The sequence below is a fragment of the Myzus persicae genome, unplaced genomic scaffold, assembly GCF_001856785.1.
Source record: "Myzus persicae strain clone G006 unplaced genomic scaffold, MPER_G0061.0, whole genome shotgun sequence".
In the NCBI taxonomy this organism is placed as follows: Eukaryota; Metazoa; Arthropoda; class Insecta; order Hemiptera; family Aphididae; genus Myzus; species Myzus persicae.
The window spans coordinates 16,497-42,649 of NW_019100802.1; the positions used below are offsets into that span (position 1 = coordinate 16,497).

A 26,153-nucleotide genomic window follows, 5' to 3' on the forward strand; every position below is an offset into this window, starting at 1 on the left:
ATTTTAATGTAAACAAATTGTTATTTAACATCAGAAATATTAATCTTTTAATTTTTTCCTTTTTGGCTGGGCATGCGCCGCTTACCTAGCTTGTCCTGACCGCACGCCACTGGTCGAGATACTAAAAAAATAAAAAATCATTAGGCGGATAATCAAATTATTTTTATAATAATATGAACATACGCATTTGTATTTAAATTTTAAATTTTATAGTACGTAATAAAAATATATAATATTATTCCTTTAGGTAAACATAATGTTGACGGGAGACTTTACCTATATTGAGAGAGTTTACCACAGCCCATTATATTTTATTTTAGTAATGATATAAATAATACCATGGATCAAATTAATTTAAGATAGTATTATACATAGGTATATTTTGTTTACATGTAACGGGATGGTCGAGTGTTACTGCTGCAGGGTAGGTGCTCCCCTCACGCGTTCACTGTCAACTTTTATATTTCCGCTCACATGCTCATTGTAACTATCATTACACTATTACAGATTGCATATACAGTGGATTCCGCTTAATGTGGGCACGTTGGGACCAGCCCTGTTTGCCCACATTAAGCGGTTGCCCATATAAACCGAATTAACATTGTTAATATACATTTGTATTGGGACCAGCTCTGTTTGCCCACAATAGGCGGATGCTATAGAGTTGGCATTTTATTATTTTAAACGGTAAACGAAGTTGTACTAAGTAAAATTAGGTATTACTATTTAGTTATATAGGTACACCAAACAGCAATCTTCAAAAATACAATTGAATAGCAAATACAAGAACAATTTAACAGTAGTAAATAATTAACATACTTGCATTGTAAATAGTAATACAGTTAATTTAAGAGAACACAATTAAATTCTGGCGATGCTGTATTGCTGCATTATAGATATTTGAAAATCTATCAGGAAACCATTAGGTAATACATATTTGTTTTTTTGCAAGTTCAAAGGATTATGGAACTTATCAATTCAAAAGAAAATCATTTATTTCTTGATCATTATGATTTGTTGTTGGTTTTTATACTCAACTTATTATGATCGAGTGATACAACACAAAGACAACGCTGATGAAGAGTTGGACATGGACTTGGACTTTCATGACTCGCCAGAATTAAACAAGTCGCCTTACCACCAAGAGAACCCAAAAACCAAGATGAGGATGTAAGGAAAGCGTAACAGAAAAATTAATGAAAATACAAGTCTTCTTAAACTAGTTTAGTGGCCTCTAGTCTACAACATGTGCTACCTATTATTTAACAAATTATGAAGTAGAATGTAGATTATATTATTGATATGTATTTAATATTTTTAATTACTAAGTACTAGTAATTGGATATAAGTTATAATTTTATTTTTACAAGTAATATACAAATATTGAAATATACAATCTATGCTTAGTAGTACAGTAAGTAGATATATTGGTAAGATACATAATTGTATACAGTGCCGGATAGGCAAGGTATCAGCCCACCGAGTTTTACGATTTTAACCGGCCCTAAAAAAGTTAACGGCCCATTTTTCAATAAGATAAAGTCATTAATAGGTATCCATATTTTAATAATAACATCATATATCATACAATATAAATTATATATATTATATTAAGCAGTAATGTTGACATAGATTAATAATAAATATAACAACTAAGCCGGCCCACCGAGTTCAACTCGGTAACTTGCCGGCTCTATCCGGGCCTGATTGTATACATAATGAAAACAAAACAAACAAATTATTAAAATATATATAATATATATAAGTTGACAATGTTGACTGTTAAGAAGAGAAGCCTTATTGGATGAGGTTAGAATATTTTTCAGTCTGTTATTGATTGTTTATTGTACCTAAGTACCTAACTTTCTAAAATGATTGCTATCTTTTATTACTGTTATAACATAGATATTATTTATTCAATAATTAATATTTAATACCAATAGAACTTACCCAAGATTCGAGAGTAAAACTTCACCAATAACAATAACAATATTCAATGTTCTCTTTTAACACTAATTTGGTTTTTATTTATATGTATTAATATATTCATAACATAAATATCTATTCAATGAATAGATAATATGTGTATTTAAAATTAAACATATTTTATTCATAAAAATTTAAAACATCAAGTCACATAATCTAAGGTAGATGATAACAGTTTAAATCATTATTGACAATAATCCAATAAGAAAGCAAAAATGATTGTAGAAAAAAAATGTAGAATATTTATTTATTGGTAGGTATTTACTCATTATTTTATTGAATAGAATAAAAAATAAACAATATAATACATACACAATGATTGATAATAATATATATTATATAACTAATATAAAGTTAAAAATATCGTCAAAATGGATTTAAGTGTAAACCATTTATCACACGGGTTCTTAAATTTATTTCATCCTCCGCCCACTATGAGAATGAATTTTTTCTAAAGCCACCAAAATTTTAAAGCATTAATTATTTGAATTATTATATTTAAACATGTTATAATATACTTATCTTATATACATCCTATATTTTACATGAGTTCAAACTTCCGAAAAAAGACCTAAAATAGAATAAATTCTAAAATCAATGATATTATACACATGTAGCCTATGAAAGGCGTAACATTAATGATGTATCAGGTATTTTATTTTAAAATACCAGGAGTTAGAGTTCGTAATTGTTTCCTTGTTTTAATCAACTATCACTCTGCAGATCAGTGGTGACAAATTACAGTCCGTAATAATATATTAACCGGCAAAATATTAAAAGTAAATTGAAATTGGAAAAAAGTTACTAAAAATGTAAGATTTGTAGAATTAAATATAAATGAATATTTCCCATTTCTTACTATCTAAATAATAATCTAAAAATGTATCATTGTACCTTTATTAAGATGTGTCAACAGTAAAATATAATATTCAATTTAAGGTAAATGTTTAAATTCTTTGCCCGCTAAGATCACCTGAACGCCCCTAAAATATTTATAATTTTCTTTACGTTAATTAATTGCTACTACTAAACAAAAATAATTGAATAAATATTTATTTTTCTTATTGGTATACTATTACTCCATAATATAGTAGGTAATATAGTTCATATAAAAGAGAATACCTAAACAAAAATAATATAAAAGGTACAAATGAGCACACACATATATTTCAATACTTATTCAAGCTATAATTTTAGTGTATATTCATATTATTTATGTCAACTACTCATTAAATATAAAATATTTTCAAAGTTAATTTTTGTCAGGAGTTTCAACCTTTGAGTTTAATATTATCATTATAATATTTGATACATAATGGTGTTTATAATTTTAAATTATTGTTCATAACAATTTCAGTTACATAGGTATTGAATCAATGTTTCGAAATTTAACTTTGGCAATCCAATCAAATAAAGCCAAATAAAGCTGTAATTATATACACCACTTAAATAAATGGATGGAAGTTCAATCATTTAAACATTTATAATAATATCTGTTGACTGTAGTTAATTATTTATCATTTATGTAACCCACAGTGCTGCTGCATTCAAACATTATTACAACTGACCACAATAGCTGTCATATAATTTAAAGTCGTTTTAAAAATGACTAGTGAATTAAAAATTTTGAAATATTACACAATAGTATTATATATTTTAAATTTCATTTTATTGATACAAAGCAATAATACAACTAATATTAAAAATAAAAATAAAAGAAGAGATTCTTGAATTTATACCACTAACTTAAAAAATAGAAATTATAATGATAAACTCTAAAAAAAATATACAGAACATAAAAGTGTATAAAGTTAAACATTATACAAAAAAAAAAAATACCTTTATATGTACACAATTTTAAGGTAGGCTTTATTTGGACACTCAACAATATTATCACATTTCGGTCCAAATTGTTTACAAAATTGATTGACAATAGTATTAACACATTTTAAACCACATGTGCACGAAGTACTCGCATAAATATTAAAATATTATCTGAGTACAAATATGTTTTATACTATTATATATTATTAAGGTATATTAAATAAAAAGAGCATACAGAATACACAATATCAGAATTAACAGGGACAAGTATTATGTACTATAGGTTATGGATTGTTGCTCAATAGTTATAACATTCTTTATTTAATCTCCACAAGTAGGAGCAAAATTAAATTAAGTAATGATTTGTATCATGCTAAGACTCTTTATATACATGGTAGACACTGTGTTTTATACACACAAACAGGAAGATATGATGATCCTCAAAGTATATTAAAATATAATAAAGTACAAAAAAAAAATGGCACAATTGTTAGTTTCAGATATATTGTACTTCTTAGGAGCAAAAAGTTTTGAAATGATAATAATGAATAACCAAAAAGAATCATGTAAGTAATATCAAATTATCAATAATTGTTGAAAATAATTAGTTATTCCTATTGGAAATAACAAAAACAAATCCTCAGAATGGAACTTTAACACAATATTACTAGTAGTTATAGTAATCAAAAAATTACATTTTTAAAAATATAATTTTCATTTTTATACAATGTATTACATAGATTAATTAATTAATTCCTTTAAAAATCACGGATTCAATAGAACTTTGAAATGTGACTAAGCAGCGTAATTTGCTGTATTTTTAATTTAATAATTGTATTGTAATGTATAATTATAGTTACTCAATTATAACTAACAATAATAAACTGTAAGGGATGGAATAGCTTCCTTACATTATTGAACATTCGCAGCATTGCATGGTAAAGTATAAACATTCCATGCCACAACTAGTTCTGTCAATATCGTCATCATCTGGGTGTTCCTTAACAATACCATTTGAAGGTTTGCCTCCAGCACCACCAGATTTTCCATCACCATTGCTCATATTGACAGGTCCATCAGAATCGTCCTTGGCAATCATTGGCTGATGAAACTCAGCAAGTTCAATTACTGATTCCTCACTGTCGCGTTTTGCAGAATCTGCACTATTCAGACTATCGACTGAAGAATTGTCACCACCATTGGTCATCAATGTTTGATTTGTAACGCTAATGTTGGCCTTTCGGAACTGTAAAAGAAGCATATTACGATCATAATATATCAATCAAATTGTATCCTTCAAGTCAATCATTAATTGGATCAGAACAGAAGTTTAGTTACCCCATTTTTAAATTAATACACATGAACAATATCAGTTAGTTTTTCGTGTTTTCAATTACTAAATACATTTTTTTATTTACTTATTAATTGCACGTAAATTTAAAATACATTTGTAATCCTAATAGATAATGTTATCTAATGGCTAATAGTTTTTTTTTAATCTGGTGTATTAATATTTTTAAATTGCTCTTTCTTAAGATTCTTAAGAAAATTAGAATTTTTTTTTTCGGTGATATTTTTTATAACAATGATAAATTATAATAAATTAAATTAAAATAATAATTATCATACTGACCAGTTCGTTGTTAGTCGGACCATTGCTGGTGGTCGGGGCTTCTGTGATCGCGTCAGCGGGGCTGTCCGTGTTTGCCTGCGTACCTCGGTCCATGGTCTGCGGCCGGTTGTTGACGTTTTCCAAGATCAAACGACCTGGCCGTGGATTCTGCCTGGAATGGAGCACAGACGCTATGAATGGATCCGACGGTGGCTGAACGTTATGATGGAGTTGAGACACTGCTGCGGCAGCGACGGCGGCGGCGGTGATGGCTGTGTTCGTAGAGGTGGTGGAGAACGATGGCGACGACGACGACGACGACCTTTTCTCCGACTCGATCAACCTGTAAACGCAAATCCATTTAGAACAATTAAAGATAATCCTGGCGGTGGTTGACTACGCAAAAATCGTACTTCAACGTCATAATATTATTATTTCTATTATTATTATTGTGCTTTTCGTTGTGATCTTTCCACAACAGATAGATCAACAGGTGCAAACATACGAGTTGCAAATCCAACGGAAACGGTACGTCTTCCATGGTATTATTACAAAATTACGTTCAATTACAATAATTTATAACGATATGTTACCAGGGGTCTGTTTATTACTACTGCCTGCAGTGCCTAGTGCCTACAAAAGAATAACTTTACGACCGCGCGTTAAATATTAATAAACTGCTAAGCACTAAATCATATTTTAAAATGTTCTGTGCAATAAAAAGACGACGGGTTTGCGCATGGTTTTCGTTTTCCCCTCCGAATCTCCGATAATTCTACTGATATCTATAACAGTGTAAGGTATTATATTTTATTTTACTATGCCCGAGAAGGAACCGACTACCCAAGACGTACCCGCCACCGAATCCTACGCCACACGATCTCGGGTTACACAGATTGTGCATTACACTGGTTGGGTGTTGTTCTTCGATGAGAAACATTCACATGCAAAATTAAAGAAAACAGTTTGTCGAATAACTGAATAAGCGAATATTATTATAACACGTGGAGAAATCGGGAAATCGTCAATCGACAAATGATTCCACGATGTATAGAATAATATATTAGAATGACTGATACTGTATTCTAATAGTGATTAATGATTATAATATAATACAATCCATACATTATTAATGGTTGGGCACATTAATAATAATATATAATGACTAAATATGTTTTATTTCCCCCCCGCCGTTTGTTCTTATATTATATAACAATAAAAATAATTCATATAGTTTATAATACTCATACTGAATGTACTCATCCGTGTAAACGTTTATTTTTATATTTTAGAAATCTTATCAGTCGACCTCCGGCAGCTATAGTACATGTGTTGTGCTGTGCACGTAAATAAAGGTATAACACGTTAACCTTAATAATATATTATACAAGTATATGGTCTAAATTCTAAAACGTCACTCTTAACAGTCAAAAGTGAACACTACCCAAACTATTAAGTATGATGACATGCGCTCAATGCTCAGTATACGTACAGGACCTATTCAATTCTGACCTAAAGTGTCGAAAAAATTCTTCCAAACCAAATTTCTATATAGACTTGATTCTTTTTTTAGTTCCTATATATTGATACAAATTATTGTGAATATTATACAATATTTAAAATAAACAGAATATTTTAAATTATAAACATAACTAAAAATTAAGGAACTCGTCGTCCTGCTGAATAGTATATTTCGAGTTTGCCTACCTCGTCATTGAATTTTGCTCCTAAACGTGACACATTTGTTTTTTAGAACACATAGGTATACAAAACCTATATATTCATCGATTCGAAAATTAAATCATGTAAAATCAAATGAATTATAGAAAGAAAGACTTATATCATAATAATTCATCTATTGTATTTTTATCAATCATTATAAGTTTATACATTTTGATGTACATAAGGTTAAAAAAAATCCCCCTTTTAATCAATACATACTATACTCGGGCATTTTACTATATATTTTTAATAATTTTAATCGAATTATTTACATTAATTCGTATATGGCATTCATGACATAAGCTTTGACACATTATGAGCATTCACTAATATAAGGCTACACGTACTTAGGAGTTTGTATAGTCGTATTGCCGCAGGCAATTTCATGATATTGAAATACTGGACGCAGCGCTGTCATATCAATGAATAGGTATAATGATTGAAAACACGGATTGAGATATTACCTATATCTTAATTCGCAATTTAAACGTATTACGTAATGAATAATGATATTATTTAATATAATCATCGCTGGTTGCCAACGTAGGTTAATAAAATACAACTAATAAACGCATTTATCCCCATAACGATGTGTAAGCCTTAGATAACATATTATAATATACCTATTGTATAATTATCGGTAGATTACCTGGTGGCTGGTAACCTAGCAGAGTAAAATAAAAGTGAAAGTTTCACGTTTTGAGGCGGTATCACAGCTACGACTATCATGTCAATAAATATTGGGCATGGTCGACTCTCGACATTTCCACGCGCGTAGATGATTATCATGATGAGTGAATGATATCAAGATTAAAACGGCCACTAAAAATTCAATATACTATAAAAGGCAAGTCAGATGAAGTTTCTGTGATACCACCTTTAATAGTAGTATCTATGACAAATTACGTATAATTGGTATCCCGGCGGATTAGTATGTACTCTGTACTATATAAAGGAGTACTGTATAGGCAATAAACTTATACGAGTGCATGTGTTGGAGTGTGATAACTGTAGATAATATTATATAAAAGTAAATAAACAATCTAGTGACCACAAGCAAGAACGTCATAACCTCATGACATATTTTAATTATGTGATAGACACATACACCATGGTACCATCACTCATCAGACATTAAGGGACAAGATTAACTATAGCAGGGATAGCAAAACATGGTAATCACAAAAACAAAAATAGACAATTCACAACACTAGTCATTAAAATGACATCAGGGACGTCTCATCCACCGTGTTGTATGTTTTATAAGTGAGTAAATTAGTAAATTTACATTCAGCAGTTTTGGTTCAGATGAGTTAATTTTAATTTTGCGTGAACTTGAATAGTTTTAATAACTTATAAATTATAGCAAATAAAATGCAACATTTTCTGTGATTGATTATAAAATGTGTAAAATATTTAAATATTAAAATCTAAAAATTCTCTTAGCTCGCTTCGTGATTAAAACATCAAAAAAACATTTCCAACAAAACCACTAAAAAAGTTGTTGTCTTCAATTTAACAATTGGTAAATTTAATTTAATATTTTAACTAACAAATGTACACTTGTAAGTCGTAGACAACACACACGAGTGAGAAATTTTCTTAATAGTAATTTTTTCAATGTAACTTTTTTTCCGGAATTCGTAGAAAATGAACCCATGAGCATGAGTCATATCATATTTGAATGATATAGAAAATACCATCAGACATTAGACGACGAGACACATTTTTTTCTTTAATTGCCATCGCATTAGGTTGGCTATAGCAATTAGCTAGTAGCAATACATTTGACGCCGTTTACATTCTATTCAAAATAGTCTGATTAAAATGGATTACCCCTAATACGCGATTAACAATTTCTAGTTTTTGGTATTTTATGTTTTAATAAAATCGGCAACATACCAAAAACACAATTATTGATAATTGTTTACACATTAAACGCATTCTTGAACAGATGGAAATAAAAATGTATAACATCGAACATATTAATAACCAAGGAATACAGGATGAAATATAGAAATACGGGTCGGTTTCACAAATTGAGTTGGATAAATGTGATATTAAATTCTAAAATGTGATCTATAAAATACAAGTACTTCTTAAAAAGAAAACTATGCATTCGTCGGGTTAGGGATATAATTATCATATTTTTACTTTAAGTGAATTACAATTATTATATTATTTATTAATGTATTAACTTGTAATATTCAGCTACATTTTACAGTTATAATCATGGATGTTTCTACAAGACAAATTAGATATACATTGAATTGATCACCGATTAATATAATTCTAGGAACACATTGCAAAATAATTGCATGGTAGTTGCGTAGTTTATATGAATTATTTGATAACATTTAGGAATCATTTGATTACACTGTATAGTAAACAGCAGTGGAGTGATAAACCTTTAATTAGAGATTAATAATTTTATAAAATAGATATTTTAAAATTCAAAATAAATAGCTTATATGCTTCAACTACTATTCATCGCCAAAGAGAGCCACTGTAGGACTTACTCCTTAGTCACCTAGTCCTCAAATACGTATTTCAAGAACTATTCTTCCGCAAGGAATTACTTTTTAAAGTTATTTTATTTGCAGCGAAGATTTTGTATTTTGAGTTATATTACACTTTTATTGTTTGAACTACTTAAAGTAATTGTACGCAGGTAAGTAACATCATCTGTTCAAAAAAAAATTAATTGTTTTATACTTAGTATTACATTTTTTTCGTTAAGTAGTAATATTAATTTTTATTTTTGTATAAGTACACCGAAGTAGAATATTGTTCTGAAAATGTTTTATTTATTACCCATTGAATTTATCGTCGTGGGCGCACCCGAACCGTGTTGGTAGAGGATAGAATAATTCAATAATGTACGAGATATACCTACATTTCTTCAATTACCCATTACGTATAATAACCGTCAGACGATCAGACCTTGATTTGTTCACAACAATTTCGAATTTTTTACGTCATTATTACGATGACAATACATAGATATTGTTTTTCTCATAATTGCCTACACATATTGAAATAGGTATGTATAGAATTATTTAGCACGGCGATTATTACGTATATTATCATGATATATTTGAAATAGTGCTTGAAATGTATAAGTATTTCATCTTTATCAAACAGACGATCAGAGAGGGGAGAAATAAAAGGTATTAAATACACAATAGTCAATATTAGAGTAGCCGGTTAGCCAGTCCAGACATATTCATGCGCGCATACAGATATCCGAAATACATTAAAATATAGGCATCGTTGTAGAAAAGGGCACGGTCGTTTGATCGGAAAAAAAGTCCATTAACACGGACGACGCTCGCCAATAACAATAACAATATAATATACAACCCGATCCGTAATAATATGTACAATACTATGGCCATGTAGGAAGCGTATACGGCGCACACCCCCTCATCAACTTGCCAGTAGTTTGTACAGAAACGTCCGGCGACTTACCTCAACGGCGTCCACAACAACGACATAATGCACCACCAAAACGAAATACCTGTCCGTTTTTTGTGTTCAATGATAATGGTATAACGAAATCGGTGGTCGGGCCGCAGCAGAGCATTAAAATACAAATGTCGATAAGATAGCGCAATAATAATATTGTTATACAGGACTGCGCGGCGGAACCGTAATGCATAGGACTACCATAGTAATAAAGTTTAGGAACTACATCGGCTGTAAGCTGTGACGTGGTTAAATTGCTGTTATCTCGCCGGTTCGGTCGGAATTTCAGGAAATGCGTAATGCACTGATTATAAAACGAACGAAACCGGCAGGTACAACTGATTTTTCCGAAATTCGGGTAAACCGGTAGAGATGCTCTACTGAAATATATGAAAAAAAAATGAAAAAACAAACGATTTAGTATATTATAATATATTGTATTGTTATTATTTCGCAGCACCACCGGCGCACTACAGCATCGTCGCGAAATAATAATAACAATAGATAGTAGGTACAATGTAGCGCGTTATTCGCATCACAAGACGACGACGGTAGATGACGAACTGTGCACACCGCGGCGGAGGAGACGTTTGGAACAAAATTAAAGCAATAAAAAGAAGAAGTAACGCGTCAGTGATTTATTATTATTTTTTTATTTTTTTATAATTTTTTTTTATTTTGCGACAACGGAGTAGGCGTTCACTACTCACAGCGGCGTCCGTATCCGAGTAGGCGAACGTCCTAAATAATATCTATATTGGCTATATTGATATATTAGACGTCGCGGTCGGTGCTAACTGTTAACTGGTACCTTATAATATATATTATATTAGCAAACGAACGGCCGTGATAGTAATAATAATAAATAGTAATAAAAAGTACCGCAGATACTTTAACTAAAAGACGTGATTTTTTGCGGTCAGTATATTACATAGGACATAGCACAATAGGAGCACGTGGTATTAGATTGAAAATAATCGTTTGAATTGCGTTTGATGTATGAAAAAAATCTAAAAAAAATACACACGCACATACACAAATACTTCTATATGATATTATACACACACATACAACAATAATATGGCATGCACGAGCGTATATACAATAATTGCAGTACAAATATCGCGTGTACTGCAATAATAATTGTTATGACGAATTTTCAAAAGTGAGACCTGTTGTGCTTGTGCACCGTGTGTCAATAGTACAACATTGACAGTGAGAGAAACTATGCTACAGTATAAGTTATACTGTATAACTATATGTAGTAGGTGTGATTATACCTATATAATACCTTTATAAACGACTGATACAGGTATTTTTACCTTCATATTGAAAAGCCACATAGTATAACCATTTTTGGAACTCTGTAGTAGCTAATAAAATGAGTTTAAGTTATATATTTTATTGAGCTACTTCAGGTACACTATGTATTAGAAAAATAATATCTTCTATTTTCGAAACAAAATATAGATTCATATTTATACAATAGGTGAGCTTGTCCACATTGAAACAGCCGAAAATTTTAGTCTTTAGAGATATAACTATATTACGATGTTTAACAATCAAACACATTAATTCCGATTTCTAGTGCCATACACTACAAATTATTGTTTCATATTTTCATTTTATAAATATTTGTGTTGATATGATTAGTTACGCATGGATAATACATATCATATATAAATAATATTTAAAAATGTAATTCAATATGCTGATTTTATTAATGGTTACTCGTGTTGCATAATAAAGTTCATATAAGTCAAATCTATCGGTGATCACATTATGTCGTACGCCTGACGCCAGTAGGGAATAGGTGGGTTAGGTAAATCAGATTTATGCATATTTTGAATAGATAGTCGTTCAGACTATATTATATTCAAATAGCATTATCAACGAGACAAAATATTTTGCTAATAATCCATTTACGCGCAGAAGATTATTAAAATGAAGAGTGATAAGGATAACATTGAACGTATACTTTATAACCATAGAATTTATAATTAATCAAATAATTATATAAATAATTGAAATTAATTATCATGATTCGCCAATTTTTTCTGTACAGTTATTTGATATGTGGGAATATAATGTATTAATAATAATCCAAATCTTTAGTATGAACATAATAAACCATTTAAAAGAAAAATTAATTCGAATTTTTATCATATGTAATATGGATAACTTATTTTAAAATGTATTAGGCATGTATAAATTTATGAAATATAAATCTTGTTGTTATACAAAAAAAATCAATTTTGTCAGGTAAACGACACTATGTAACACGCGTATTTTACCTGTTAATTATTGTTATTCGATTGAAAACCTGGGCTTAAAAGAAACACATTTATATTCTACAGAATCTACTGTATTATCCCAATCCGTCTGGGTCAAAATTAATCAAACATAAAACAAAGAACATATATAAATTAACGTTGATATATGGTGATGTTTAGATATTTTAATTAAATATTGTGTTTGAATCTCAAGTGCAAAAGTTCTAAATTGTCTAAGTTAAAATAAATTATTGAGAATTAATGTTGAAAAGTTCGCACAACTGCATAAGATTTCGAAAGTGATTATAAACACTGATATCAAAACTCACAATTATCTAGCCAAACTATCCTGTAAGTTGTAATTTTCTAGAAATAGTCACTGGTTTAAACGACCTGGTGGTACTTTTGGTACGAAGATATTTTAAGAAGACATTACACCGCATAATGTGTTGTCTCTGTCTTGACATATCAAATTTATGTTCAGTATAGAATCTATTTTTTGTCATTAATTTTAATACTATAGTGAATTACCATATTATTAAATTTGAGGTTAAGAATAGTATTTAGGAAATTTTTTTAAAGTCTACAATATCTACGATAATGACGGCCAAGATCATATTCTTACCTCTAACTTTGATAATATTCCAATTATTAATAATATTATTATAATAATACTGAAATTAAAATGGATATTTTTGAGCTCAAATTTGTCATGTTGTCTCTGCGTATATAAAACTTTAACAAAACATGGAGGTGGAGCCTCCTCTTAAGAAAAAAACATAATAATTAGTCATAGAATAATTCAAATCAGCAGGTCTAGGTAATGACGTATATACTATGTAGTGTTACTTATGTATACCCACTGTTGTAGTGGTAGTGTAGTTCGTCATTGAATGCGGGCTTATTCGTCATGAGTTTATGATATTATTACCAGAATTATACCTCAAATGCGCTATTGTACAGAACATATTATTATTGTAAACATTTTAAAAAAACAAGTTGTTGTATCTATTATATAAGCTAATTGCAGTTTATTAACCTAGTATACCTACAGAATACAGGATACAACAGTGAAAAAAGTACCTTAATTAAAATATATATAAGAATACAAAAAAAAACTAAAAAGAGTTAATTAATCATAAATTTCACGCACTAAATCAAAAACGTTAAAATATAGTGAATATGTTATTATCTTTAATACATATTATGTAAGGACAAGGAGTAAGGTGGACCAACTTCCTATACAGAATACAACTACATGCGTCCATTGACACGGCTGTACGCCGGATCTATAATATCCGTGACAAAAAAAATCTCGCCGGTATACCATACAAAAATCGTACACACAATAATATATAATATAATTCACATAATGTCCCGTGACTAAGCAGGTGAAAACTGTACCGCACATTTTCAACGAAAAACCTACCGGACCATAAAGAAATTCACAACGGGGCCCGCTATAGTTATATGTAGGACGTAGGTACTATATACGTACTATACGTCTATACCAAAAGGACGCGCGTCATAACATGTAAGACTCGATGTATATAGAACGATACGACATATTATATCCTGTTCATCAGACATATGGTGACACACAATGGCGACTAAAGGAAGTTTCTCTAAATAATATGCCAAGTTTGAATTTCTTCGGCTCTCTAAGTCCCTTTTTAAGCAGCGTCTCTCACACACACACGACAATGGCTTTTTCGTTTTCCCCGTACAGATTATAGGTACCTAAACAAATATGGGTGTGTAAATTATTTATAGGCATAGTAAATCAACCGGGAGGTACGATAAAAATCACAAAAGACCCTTTACTGTATGCAGTGCATAGATCTGCAGATGTTTTTTTGGTGAGCGGGAGTGCAGATCGACGTACGTTTTGTTTTCTACGAGTTAATTTTATATGGTAATAATATTAATTATTTTATTTTTTCATTATAAAGCATTTAAATGCGGTTAACTACGCGATTAGGATGTTTTTTTTTGAACCAGCAGCTGCAGCTGCCCTCTAAGCGACTAACGTCATGAGAACCACTGAAAATCTACCGAAAGACTGGTGGTTTTTTTTCATCCACACTCGCCGGGTACAGTGTTAATAATCCGCCGTGATATTTTGTTTCCGCTGGAACTTGCAGCACTGCACGACACGCACACACCATAGTTATATAATATTATATGATACACACTGCAGCTGGCGAAGTTAAAGTGACGCGACGCAGCAAGCCGACAATGCACACGACGCAGTGCGCCATTGATCGCGGTCGAGCCGGACCAGAGATTTATGAATGAAACGTGCACGATTTTTTACTCATGAACCGTGCACGCCGCATTCAGATATTTGTTTGATATTATGGACTATAGAGACGCTCATGTTTAATAATAGGCGAGAATGGGCGTTGAACTTTGGTGTATGTGAGCGGTTTAAATAATTAATTCATAACACTGCAGGTTAATAATATGGATTTTGGTAAAAAATAGTCACCAACAGGCTACTAATAATTAATGCCCTTGCGTATCAAACTTGATATTACACAGACCTAAAATAAAAACCAAATAGGTAGGTATAAGGAGCTAAATGTTTCTATAAAAGTACATCATCATCTTAATTAAATCTACTAATTCAAAACTTATCATTTTTATAAATTCCTGTTAATCCTCGTAGATATCTAAGGCGTAAATTATGATCTGTTACAATAATGATTAATAAACAGAAATTATAGAAAGTACCTATCATTAATGTGACTTCTTTCATACTTAACCGAGTTTTTTCATATCATACATTAAATAACTATAATTATCTTTATATTATGCTTATTGTATTAGTTTGATATTTTAGATACTGTAAGTATATTGTTTGTAAAAAAATGTGAAAAAAGTGTATTGTCTTTGCTTGCTAACGGAGTTTACTATTATGTATATTTGGAACTTATTTTATTACATTTATATAAGGTATACATAATTTTAAAATACGAAATTTTATGAATAGATTTAGACCAAAACCTCGACCAAAACGTAATGAAATATGTATTTATTATTTGTTAACTGTTACTATATGCAAAATTAAATGAACTAGTTTATCACAATAACTAGAAGTTAATCATATGACTTTTTAACCTTTAATATATAATAATATATCATGTAAAGAATATTTGCTAAGAAGCAAATTATTTCAATATTTAAAAGATAAGTTATAAGTAAGCTTCATGTAATGAAAATCATTATAATATTTGAAACAATAATAAGTAAAAAAAATAGCCATGTAAACCACATGACATGAAACATTTGTTTACCGTAGGACAAGTAATAATAAACACCTGCATAGGTAATACGAAATTCAAATAGATTACATTTTTGTTTTATTACATTGCAAACAATTGAGACGTTTTAAAGATGTAATAAAAATATGTACCTACATAAACTAACGCACATTTTAAATCATATATTTACGACCTTGAAGAAGAATACTTATTATAATAATTAAACTATGATGGAATTTCTATGATTTGAGTGATTTGACTATTTTTTTTTAAGAATCTACAAATGAAAAGTTGAATTGTTAATTATTTAGGTAAAACAATTAAAGTATACAAATATACATAATAGGTGAATTATAAATATTAAAAATATACGTCTTGTCAACAATACATGGGAGTACGTAAGGGGGAGGCACGAAGGATGGATCCTATCATGACTTTTTTTAAGTATAAAATAAAAGTGCGGGGGGGGGGGCACTTTCCTGCGATTTATCTTGGAAATCAACTTTAGATATACGTATAATAAGGAACCACGTAACATCGTTCTTATCATTTTGTATGACTTTCATTGGATACAAATAATGATTGTGTTTATAAAAATGATAAGTATTAATAATATAAATGATATCAAAATCAAAGAAAAATACAACTGTTACATTCAAAACAAATAACAAGATACCTATAAATTAAATTTATTGCATACGTTTTTACCAATAGGTATAACGTATAACATATTAAATTTAAATATTTTATACTTATTTGTTATTTTAAATAACTGAATTATACATAAACCTAATCATATTTTCAAAATTGACATTAAGAAAAACTTTTTTAGCCACACATGTAAAATTTTCTGTAACAGACTGGTGAGAGTCCTACGTCTATCAAAACGGAAGCAAAAATATTTTTTTTTTAATGTTTGACAGAACTCGGTTAGTATTAATTCCTAACACTTATAAATTACAATTATTTATAAAATACTTATTACACTTTTACGTGTCTTCAAATAATAACCCCACAAACTACAATGTTCAAACGATCAATAAATATTACGTTTTTGTCCATAAATTGTAATGTATTTCCTGGTCCATAATTACAGTTTCAGCATCAATCCTTTCTTTTAACTCCTCCAATAATATTTTCATTGTGTTTTCCAGTTTTTTTGTCGTATTCATGTTTGTACTTACGAATTACGAAAAAAGCAAACCTTAAAAATTGAAATGTACCAAACCATAAAACAAATAAAGCTTTAGATATTTCAAAAACACTCGCCATTATTATACGCACGATACGACTATACGGCATTCTGTTCATGACCTTGACGCACAGCACCCTTCCCCTATATTTAAGTTTTCCAGGGTTACCATTTATCAAAAACGAAAACCAAGTACAAGTTAATTATTCTTCAAACATACATATCGTGTTCGTGTATAGTCTCATACATATAATACAATATACCAATTACCTTTTTATTATTATATATGTAGGGCTGGGATTTATGTATAGTTAAAATGAGCAAAATATGTAATAAAAAATGTATAATATGTAGTAAATAATAATATTGTTTTAATCATTGGAGAGTAAAACAATGGTTCACTATATAATAGTGTTATAATTTTTTTTAATTAAAACTACGACAATTTGATCTTAATGATCACTTATACCTAAGGTTAAAAAATTTCATAAAATTTATTTTCTATAACTACACACTTAAAATATTTTTGAGAGTTATAGTATTAAAATAGTATTTAATGACTTAATACTGAACTACAATTTTGATGATGTAAATAGAATAATTATTTTACTTTCCGGAATTAGGGAATTTGACATTTACGAAATATGTAAAACAAAAGCAGACATTTTACAAATAAAATAAAATAAGTACAATTAAATGTATCTTATCTTATTTCAAATCAGATGAAACGAATTTATCATTTACAATAATTAATTGATCATGCTTTAATAAAAATATGTATTTACATAAAAATCCTACCCCGAATACATGTTTAATATTATATAATATATTTGATGTGCCATAAGCGTAAGTAATAAAGTATATGTTGTTACTTTTTTAATACTGTAGTATTTGCTACTTTTGTTTTAAATATAGGTAAATGTATGTTTTTTTTAAAAATAATTTAGTTTATTTTACAGTGATAATGTAATTTGAAGTTACATATCAAAATTCATAAGTACCTAGATTCAGACATTTATATTTAAATCACAATATATAAATACCTAGCAAATGTGTTACTTTTTAGAGTAAACGACGTACGCAAACCTAATATCAATGGAAAAATATTAATTGTCTTGATAAGTAGTAAATTAACTTTTCCATACATAATTACTTTTTTGTATGTAAAAAATATATCAATGTTTGGTGTTTAAATTTGTTTTGGGAAAATTTTAGAAACAGTTTATACAATAATATAAAATAAAATAGACTATTGTCGGTGCCATATCGTTTCAAAGAAATGAATTCAATTCATTTTTAGGTACAATTCGATAGCAGGTAAACGAAAAAATATCATCTTGTTTCTGATGGGAAATACTTCAAATGATTAAACCATGACCCATGACCTAAATTTGACTTGTCAACCGAGATGTTTTGTGATGGAATACACCACTTAAGGACACATTATAACAGGTAATAGGAATGTATATGTTTAATACCTAGAACTTAGAAGAAATAATTTTTATTAGGTATATACTAAGGAATTTATGAATAATTTTTGTATGAGGAAAGTCAAAACAGATAGGTACCCATTTTATGATTAAAAATGTAGGAAAAAGTATTGCGTTTGAATAAATTTAAATCAATTAAGTATTAAATTGAGTCCTATGATAATTATAATTGTAAACACTGAGGTCTGAGAGTTATCGCAACTCGCAAGGTCTGTATACTGTTTCGAATTGCGTGTTAATGTGCTATAAGTAGAAAAAACATTGAGTAAGTAGAATATTATATACCTATTATATTATATGCAATGAAATACTTCAAATCAAATTAAGAACACCATTAAATGAGAAATTCTTCGTCGAACATTAGCAAATAATATCATGCAGAATGCAGATATTTTGAATCGCAAAAGATGGAGATGTTCAGATGATATAGTAAATACACAGCTGGGCGGAAAAAATCGAAACCTCATCCGATGTAAACAATAATAACCTCGATAGTAACCTACATGATGAAAACCAAAATATTATTGTTATTTACTTATTACTTTATATAATCAGTTGGTTATTATATAATATTAGTTTAATTTAATTTAAAATTATGTTATTATATACAATATATGTGTATCAAATTTATATATTATATACAATTATGTAATATATAAAATTATATTAGGTATATGTCAGTTAGGTATGGTGTATACGAGCCGAAGACATTGTCTGTACCATCGGTTGGTGTCGATGGAATGTGACAAAGGTCACGGTCGGTTGTATTATGCATGTAAGGTACAGTCAGGATGCTATAAACAAACTCGCAGCATTCATGAATCATGCATCCACGAAAACTGTTTAGAGAGTGATACTGTACGCACACGGATAATAATATTATTATTATTATCGTAATCGTGTCTTAATCCTCCCCGAAGTATTCATTCTCAAATGTGGTTTCTTTATTCCTAAGACTAGTTCAGAAAAACCGGTTCCCCGTGATGCGTCTCGCAGGACGTATACCATACACTGCGGTATAATCAGTGTGTACGACCGTAAAATATAATACATAATATACCATATACCTACACAATATTGTACGAAAAAAACGGTTTTTGTCTAACTATGCGGTCGTGGGAGTCGACTTCGTACGCCAACGTTGCGTCAAACTTCCCGCGTACAATATTTTGGCACTTACTTACCACCGCCATTTCAACCCACCGATAGAGAATTCATAGCGTTCCGTCCCTAGTCCCCAAAAAAACGCGTACACTGTAAAGTACCAATTTGTGATATAGCAATCTCGTTTTTTAATATTATTTATGGTGGGTTCTTTTATTTTCTCTAGATTACTTTGCGTTCTTATCATCAAAACAAGTTCTTATCACGGCCAACAACTGAGCAGTTGTTGTTGTTGTCGTCGTATGTATACAGTTAGTCTTAATATATACGCTACGCAAATAAAGCGGCTGGTGGACACGCGACAAGCAAATAACAATCGTGACTCCAGCGTGTATGATACGAACGATAAAATCGAAATCCTAAAAGAAATGATGGCCTGAGGGTTTGAAGGGCAACAAAATGCCTGCGAGTGTGTACTATAGATGAACGTTATCTCGCCGGGCCGTATAAAAACGAAACCATATTTTATGCGTCATATTATCATAGCGCTGTAGCGCCAACAACCGTTTAACAATCATACTGCGTGCGCGTAGCGTATTTCATTCGCACGTCGTAATAAAAAAAACTAATTGAGCAATACAAAATGTTATACTGACGTGTTGTGATAGCCGTTCTGGTAGATAAAATTTTTCGGGTTGTTATGGTTCTTGTTGCTGAGGTTGTTGTTGTTGTAGTGCAACCCTCCGTTTTTGTTCGGGCTGCCGTTTTTGTTCCTGTACGGTTCCGTTTCGAACCGCAGCACTTCCACTTTATCGGAATACATTGCGTGACGCACTGTCGAACTTGACGTGAAAAGTAAAACAAGCAGAACTCGACGGCCGACTGGAGAGCGTTTGAGGAAAACCTACTAAACCTAGGTCCCGGAGTGAATCAGTTCACTGGCGATAGAAGCGGCAAATCGGAAAGAAAAACGGCGGCCAAAAAAATCCGACGAAACGTTTTTTCAAAAAAATATTAAGGCAGCGTGATTCACAATCGCGCGCGTGGACGACAATGAGTGAGATCGGAGCGGGACTGGTTTCGGTTTTCCTTTATCCGCTTCGCTCTGGCCGTCCGCCACCGCCGCCGTCGCCGATCGGTCATAGGAAGGGGCAAGTCCCTCGTGGATCGTCGTCGTCGACGTTTGCCCGTAGGCGTATTATAGGTAGGTAGTACAGGTAGGTACCTCCATACACCGGTGTAACAGTGGTACGCAATATAATATTATAACAACCACAACAATAACAAGAGCGTGTGTTTGGATACGGAATATTATGTAGGTTTACCTCGGTATTATAGGTCATCCGCGCCGACCACCGGTTGACGATACCCATAATTTTTCCTCGACGACCCGTTCAATTTTTTTTTCACCTTACGTTTGCTGTTAATGAGGGTTGAAACTTGAAGACTTGATAGTGGGAAGCATGTTGTATTATAATCTCATTATCGTTCACATATTTCATCCACTTGCAATTTTTTTTTTTTTAAATACTATCCCTCTTGGCCTCCTTATAAGGTATCATATTATATTCATATAAGAGTAGAGTACATAACTTATATGTATTACTGTACAAAGATAAACCAGCCTAATTATCCAGATAAGGAAGCACCAATGATCAACCTACTTTGGATACTAGGTAATAGATACAAGACAACTACGTTAGTCTATAAAAAATAAAATTTTTAGGTGCACAGCAGTTAGAAAATTGCTTACGTACAACGTGGATATTAAAATGATTAGCCACACAAAATAAACAATCAGATAAAAAAAAACTACAATAAAAAAAAAGCGTATTTAATAATTTATATGATTACAAATGGAACTTGGAAAATAATTTACGTCTCCCCCTCGACAAAAATATAAAATACATAAAAATATCATTGAAAACCATTAAAATCTTGTCATCGCAAAAAATAGAAAAAACCTTTATAAAAATATATAGATATTTGTATAACAATGATGCACAACATTGCATAAGTACCTATATAACACTTATTGTGAGCAAAGTATATGCCTTCTCATATAGTCTTCATATTGTCCTTATCATGCGCTTAGAATTATAATGTGCATTAAATTAAATATTTTTTATTTTTTGTTATTGTGTATTTTATAGGTAGTCTTAAGTATTGGAAGTATTGACTATTGAGATAAGTGCAATTTTTCATATTTTAATTTTATTTGAATAGGTATGCAATATACTTGTCTATTTTAAAACTTCCCAATTCTTTTTTCAACAATCTAACTATTTTAACTTAATCATATCATACTTTATAATATAAGGAGTATCCAACTGATTGGTTAGATATTATGGTGGCCGCCGCATAGGTCGTTTCAATCATGTCATTTTCGATTCTCCAATAATTATTTCATCTTATTCGTCAATTCATCACTTGACGTTGAATTAAAATTAAAAAAACAGACCTCGCAAATAACTCATAAGTTATAATAGAAGGTACAATACTACAATACACAAAATTTAGCCTCTAAAATGCTAGATACACATCAGTGGCGTATACATGATTTCTGAAAGGGGGATCGAAAAAAAAAACGACAGCTAAATGGGAGGTGAAAATTGGAAAATCCCTAACCCTCTCAAAACTTTTTTCTAAGGTACCTAATAAAATATTTAACAATAAGGAACAATGAATATAATTTGAATTGATTCTAAATTCACATTAAACACAATATGGAAGATGTGTTTCTTTTTATAGATTTCAGATAAATTAGTTGTACGTATACGCAGTGAACTAAACCCGTAGATGCCATACCGATAATGATTTCTCATAATGGCAACATTTAAAACACAGACGCACAGTGGAACTGTGAAAATATAGCCCATTTAGTCGAGCCTACATATATGTATATTATACATTATACATATTATATATAATATACTATATAATGTTGTCTCTATAAATAATAAGATAAGCTATAATAACGTATAACCATAGTCGTCAATCGTCATCGACCATTTGAACCATATAAACATAAAATATTACTATTTACTTTGCTATAAATAAACGAAAATAAAATTATATTGGTATTCAGTATATTGATAAAACTGTCAAAATTCAATAGCTCTATTGATCATAATATGACAAAATATTACATTATAGTGCATACTACATAATGTAAACAATAACAAAAAATAAAACTAATAAGGGGAACTGACCCCCACGTTCCCCCCCTTGTCTACAACACTGATACACATCGAATTGAACAAATAAGATTCGTCAGATTTCGTCAAATCCGAAAGCCAAATATTACCTATTGCAGCTCAAGTATAAAAATTCTGTTTTGTCCATGACAATTTGACGATCCATTGAGTACTGTAAATGTAAACAATATATTTTTCCAAAATTGCAACTCAAAATTAATAGATAAAAAATGAAAATTATGTGTATTGCAAACGTATTATTTTTAAAGAATCGTGTATTATGTATAGCAGCGGTTCTCAAACTGTGGTACGCGAAAGATCACATGTTGGTACACAGAAGGCCAGATAGTTCATCGCTAATATCAAATCTACAATCATGGTTCTCATTGAAAATTTGTTATTTAATTCATACCTTAATTTTTAAACCCTAATAAATTTGTATAAAAAAAAAAATAATAACTATATTGTAGTATTTTACAGCATTTGTATTTAAAATAAATGTAAAGTTTGTATTTTTATATAAATCATCTGATTTAATCATCAGTGGTACGCGACTGATTGATAATATACTTACGCGAAAAAAAAAGTTTGAGAACCGCTGCATTGTATAGAATAGGCAATATTAAACTAAATTGCTGTTCGTGCCACGTGCTTGTAAAATTACATTTATTGTAGCCTATAGATGGGTAATATTTACCTATTACAATCAGTTTTTATTACACGTTTTTGTGTGCGATTCTCCAGCATACTGTATAGCTTTCAAATAGGCACAGTCTTTCCGAATATACATGCTAGTAGCAATTCTACTGATAATGTGATAAGGGTTTTGAACAAATATTTAATTTTCTCTTGTTTAATCATTTCTTCATGTCTAATATACAGAAAAAAATTTGACAGTTAAAAATTATGATTCATGTTATTATAATATGTTTATAAATTACATTTTAGATAAATTGTACTACCTACCTACACGACTACCAGTGCCTCAAGAACCGGGTGTGCAGAGTGTGCGGTGCACACGGGCCCCATGGCTTACATCCATTTGGGGGGGCCCCTAGGTCAAACCCTGAGCAAACACTAAAATTGTCTTAAAATTCAAAACTTAATTATTCACAATAAATTTTTTTTTTTAAGTTGGAACATTAGTGTAGTTGAAGTAATAAGTATGTTAAAATAGGATGGTTGGTTTTAGTAGCTATATCTTAAAATCAATGGTACTAGATAGAATCACGTATGTACTATATTAGAATAAGCATCAAGCCATCAAGTATTCAAGTGTCAACGTTTCTAACTTTTTAAGTACTATCAATTTTTCCGTAAGATCTATTTTTATCGCGCTACGAGCCTATGGGTCGTTGTTTGTCGAATTGTCGGAAGAAGAACAGATTGATAGCAGAAAACGGCGACGGTTGACGAGTGACGACGTGCCATACAAGTAATGTTATTACTTATTAGTGTTTATTTATATACTATCAAAATGTCGTGTTATACCAAGAATAATATCGAAGCATCACTGATACGATGACTCTACGACTACGACCGTGTTTGCAACTGTCTGAGTTGCTGATATTGGTATAAATATAAAGTATATTTTGTAATTTTAATGATGATACCTATTACCTACCTCTTAGTTATTATGCACCTAGCTTAATATTGACTTACTAGTTACTGACGCTCCGAGTATCATCATTCATCAGGTAACTGTTTAATGTTTAAAGTTAATTAAATAAATTCGTTGGTCTATGCCATTTACGTTCTTCTTTATTATATTCTGTGATTCTGCTGTAACCAGTCGTCACCAAATAAGTAGTTCCCAACGATGTGAGAATCGATTTCATTTTTCTATTTTGTAATTTATTTATATTTTTGGATATTGTATGAATACTAAATGCGAACTAAGCTAATTTTTAAACTGTCGCCTAGGTATGTTTAAAAAGAAACATTTGAGTGGTTCTGAAAAACGAAAACTCTAGGAGAAAAATACATATTTAAATGGATACTTCTTAAATATGTAGTGTTGTATAGTACACAACATTTATAGGTATTTAGTTGTATATACATATAAATATATATATATGTAAAATGTCGTAGGACCTCCACTGGGATTCCTCTGAAATCTGTTTAATCAGCCTTTTTATTTTTATTAATTTTAGCTTATTCTATACCATCACTTATTCTTATTGTGCCCTTTCAAACTGATTGAATAAAACGTATAAACCAAATATATATATATATATAGTTTAGTATTTATTTAGTATTTAGGTATACACAAAACCTAAAAATGTTGGCACTTATAGATTGTAATACTTACAGTGAAATTAATTTAGGAAGGGGCCAAAAAAAATATCACACGGACACCTTATTATGTAGTTGAGGCGCTGACGACTACGTCGTCAAATTTTAAGTAAAATAAATATTTATATATGTGTTAGTGTATTACATAGTCATGACTCATGAACTATAGTATACATATGTGGCTATGTACACAAATACTCAGAAAATATTAGAAAAACGTGTACCTACATTTGGTACAATTATAGGTATCCCACCTGGCTGCTTATAGAAAATGGCGAAGGACTTGCTTGAATTAGTCCCTCAAAATCCTATTTTTTCTTTCGTTTTTCTTTCAATGTTATTCCGTATAATTTTAGGAAATCCAATTTTTATACTCTATAGCCTATACTTTATCGTTAATAATTTAATGCTATAATTTATATGCCTTTTATTAACTTATAAACACGGTATTCGGAAATGCTTTTTTACGTTAACAGGATACTATGACTAACATTATATTATATTTGTTTAAACAAAGCAATGCACCAGCTAATAGTAAAAACTTCTTATTTTTTTTATAATATACATATAGTAGCCCAAATAAAATATAAACCAACACGGGGAGAAACTCAATATCATATTATATCTATGTAGTTTTAGCCATAATAGGTGCATACCTCGGAGGCATAAACGACCAATGCGATTAACCAAATAGATACCTATATATGTTTAAATGTTTTATGTT

General features: G+C 30.2%; 1 protein-coding gene across 4 annotated transcripts; it reads right to left on the reverse strand.

Annotated features, from left to right (window-relative positions):
• Positions 1 to 3,806: 3,806 nt before the first annotated feature.
• On the reverse strand, positions 3,807 to 21,035 carry LOC111043092 (homeobox protein 4-like). Of its 4 annotated transcripts, none has more exons than XM_022327906.1 (3): positions 20,594 to 21,035; positions 5,444 to 5,765; positions 3,807 to 5,056 (listed from the first exon to the last, which is right to left on the reverse strand). In XM_022327906.1, exons 1-3 carry the CDS (start codon positions 20,758 to 20,760, stop codon positions 4,718 to 4,720), a joined length of 828 nt encoding a protein of 275 aa, XP_022183598.1. In that variant the 5' UTR covers positions 20,761 to 21,035; the 3' UTR covers positions 3,807 to 4,717. The 4 variants fall into 4 exon arrangements, with proteins under 4 accessions (XP_022183598.1, XP_022183600.1, XP_022183601.1 ...); XM_022327908.1 differs by lacking the exon at positions 20,594 to 21,035 and adding an exon at positions 17,202 to 17,464; XM_022327909.1 differs by lacking the exon at positions 20,594 to 21,035 and adding an exon at positions 10,616 to 11,191.
• Between the last annotated feature and the right edge of the window lie 5,118 nt (positions 21,036 to 26,153).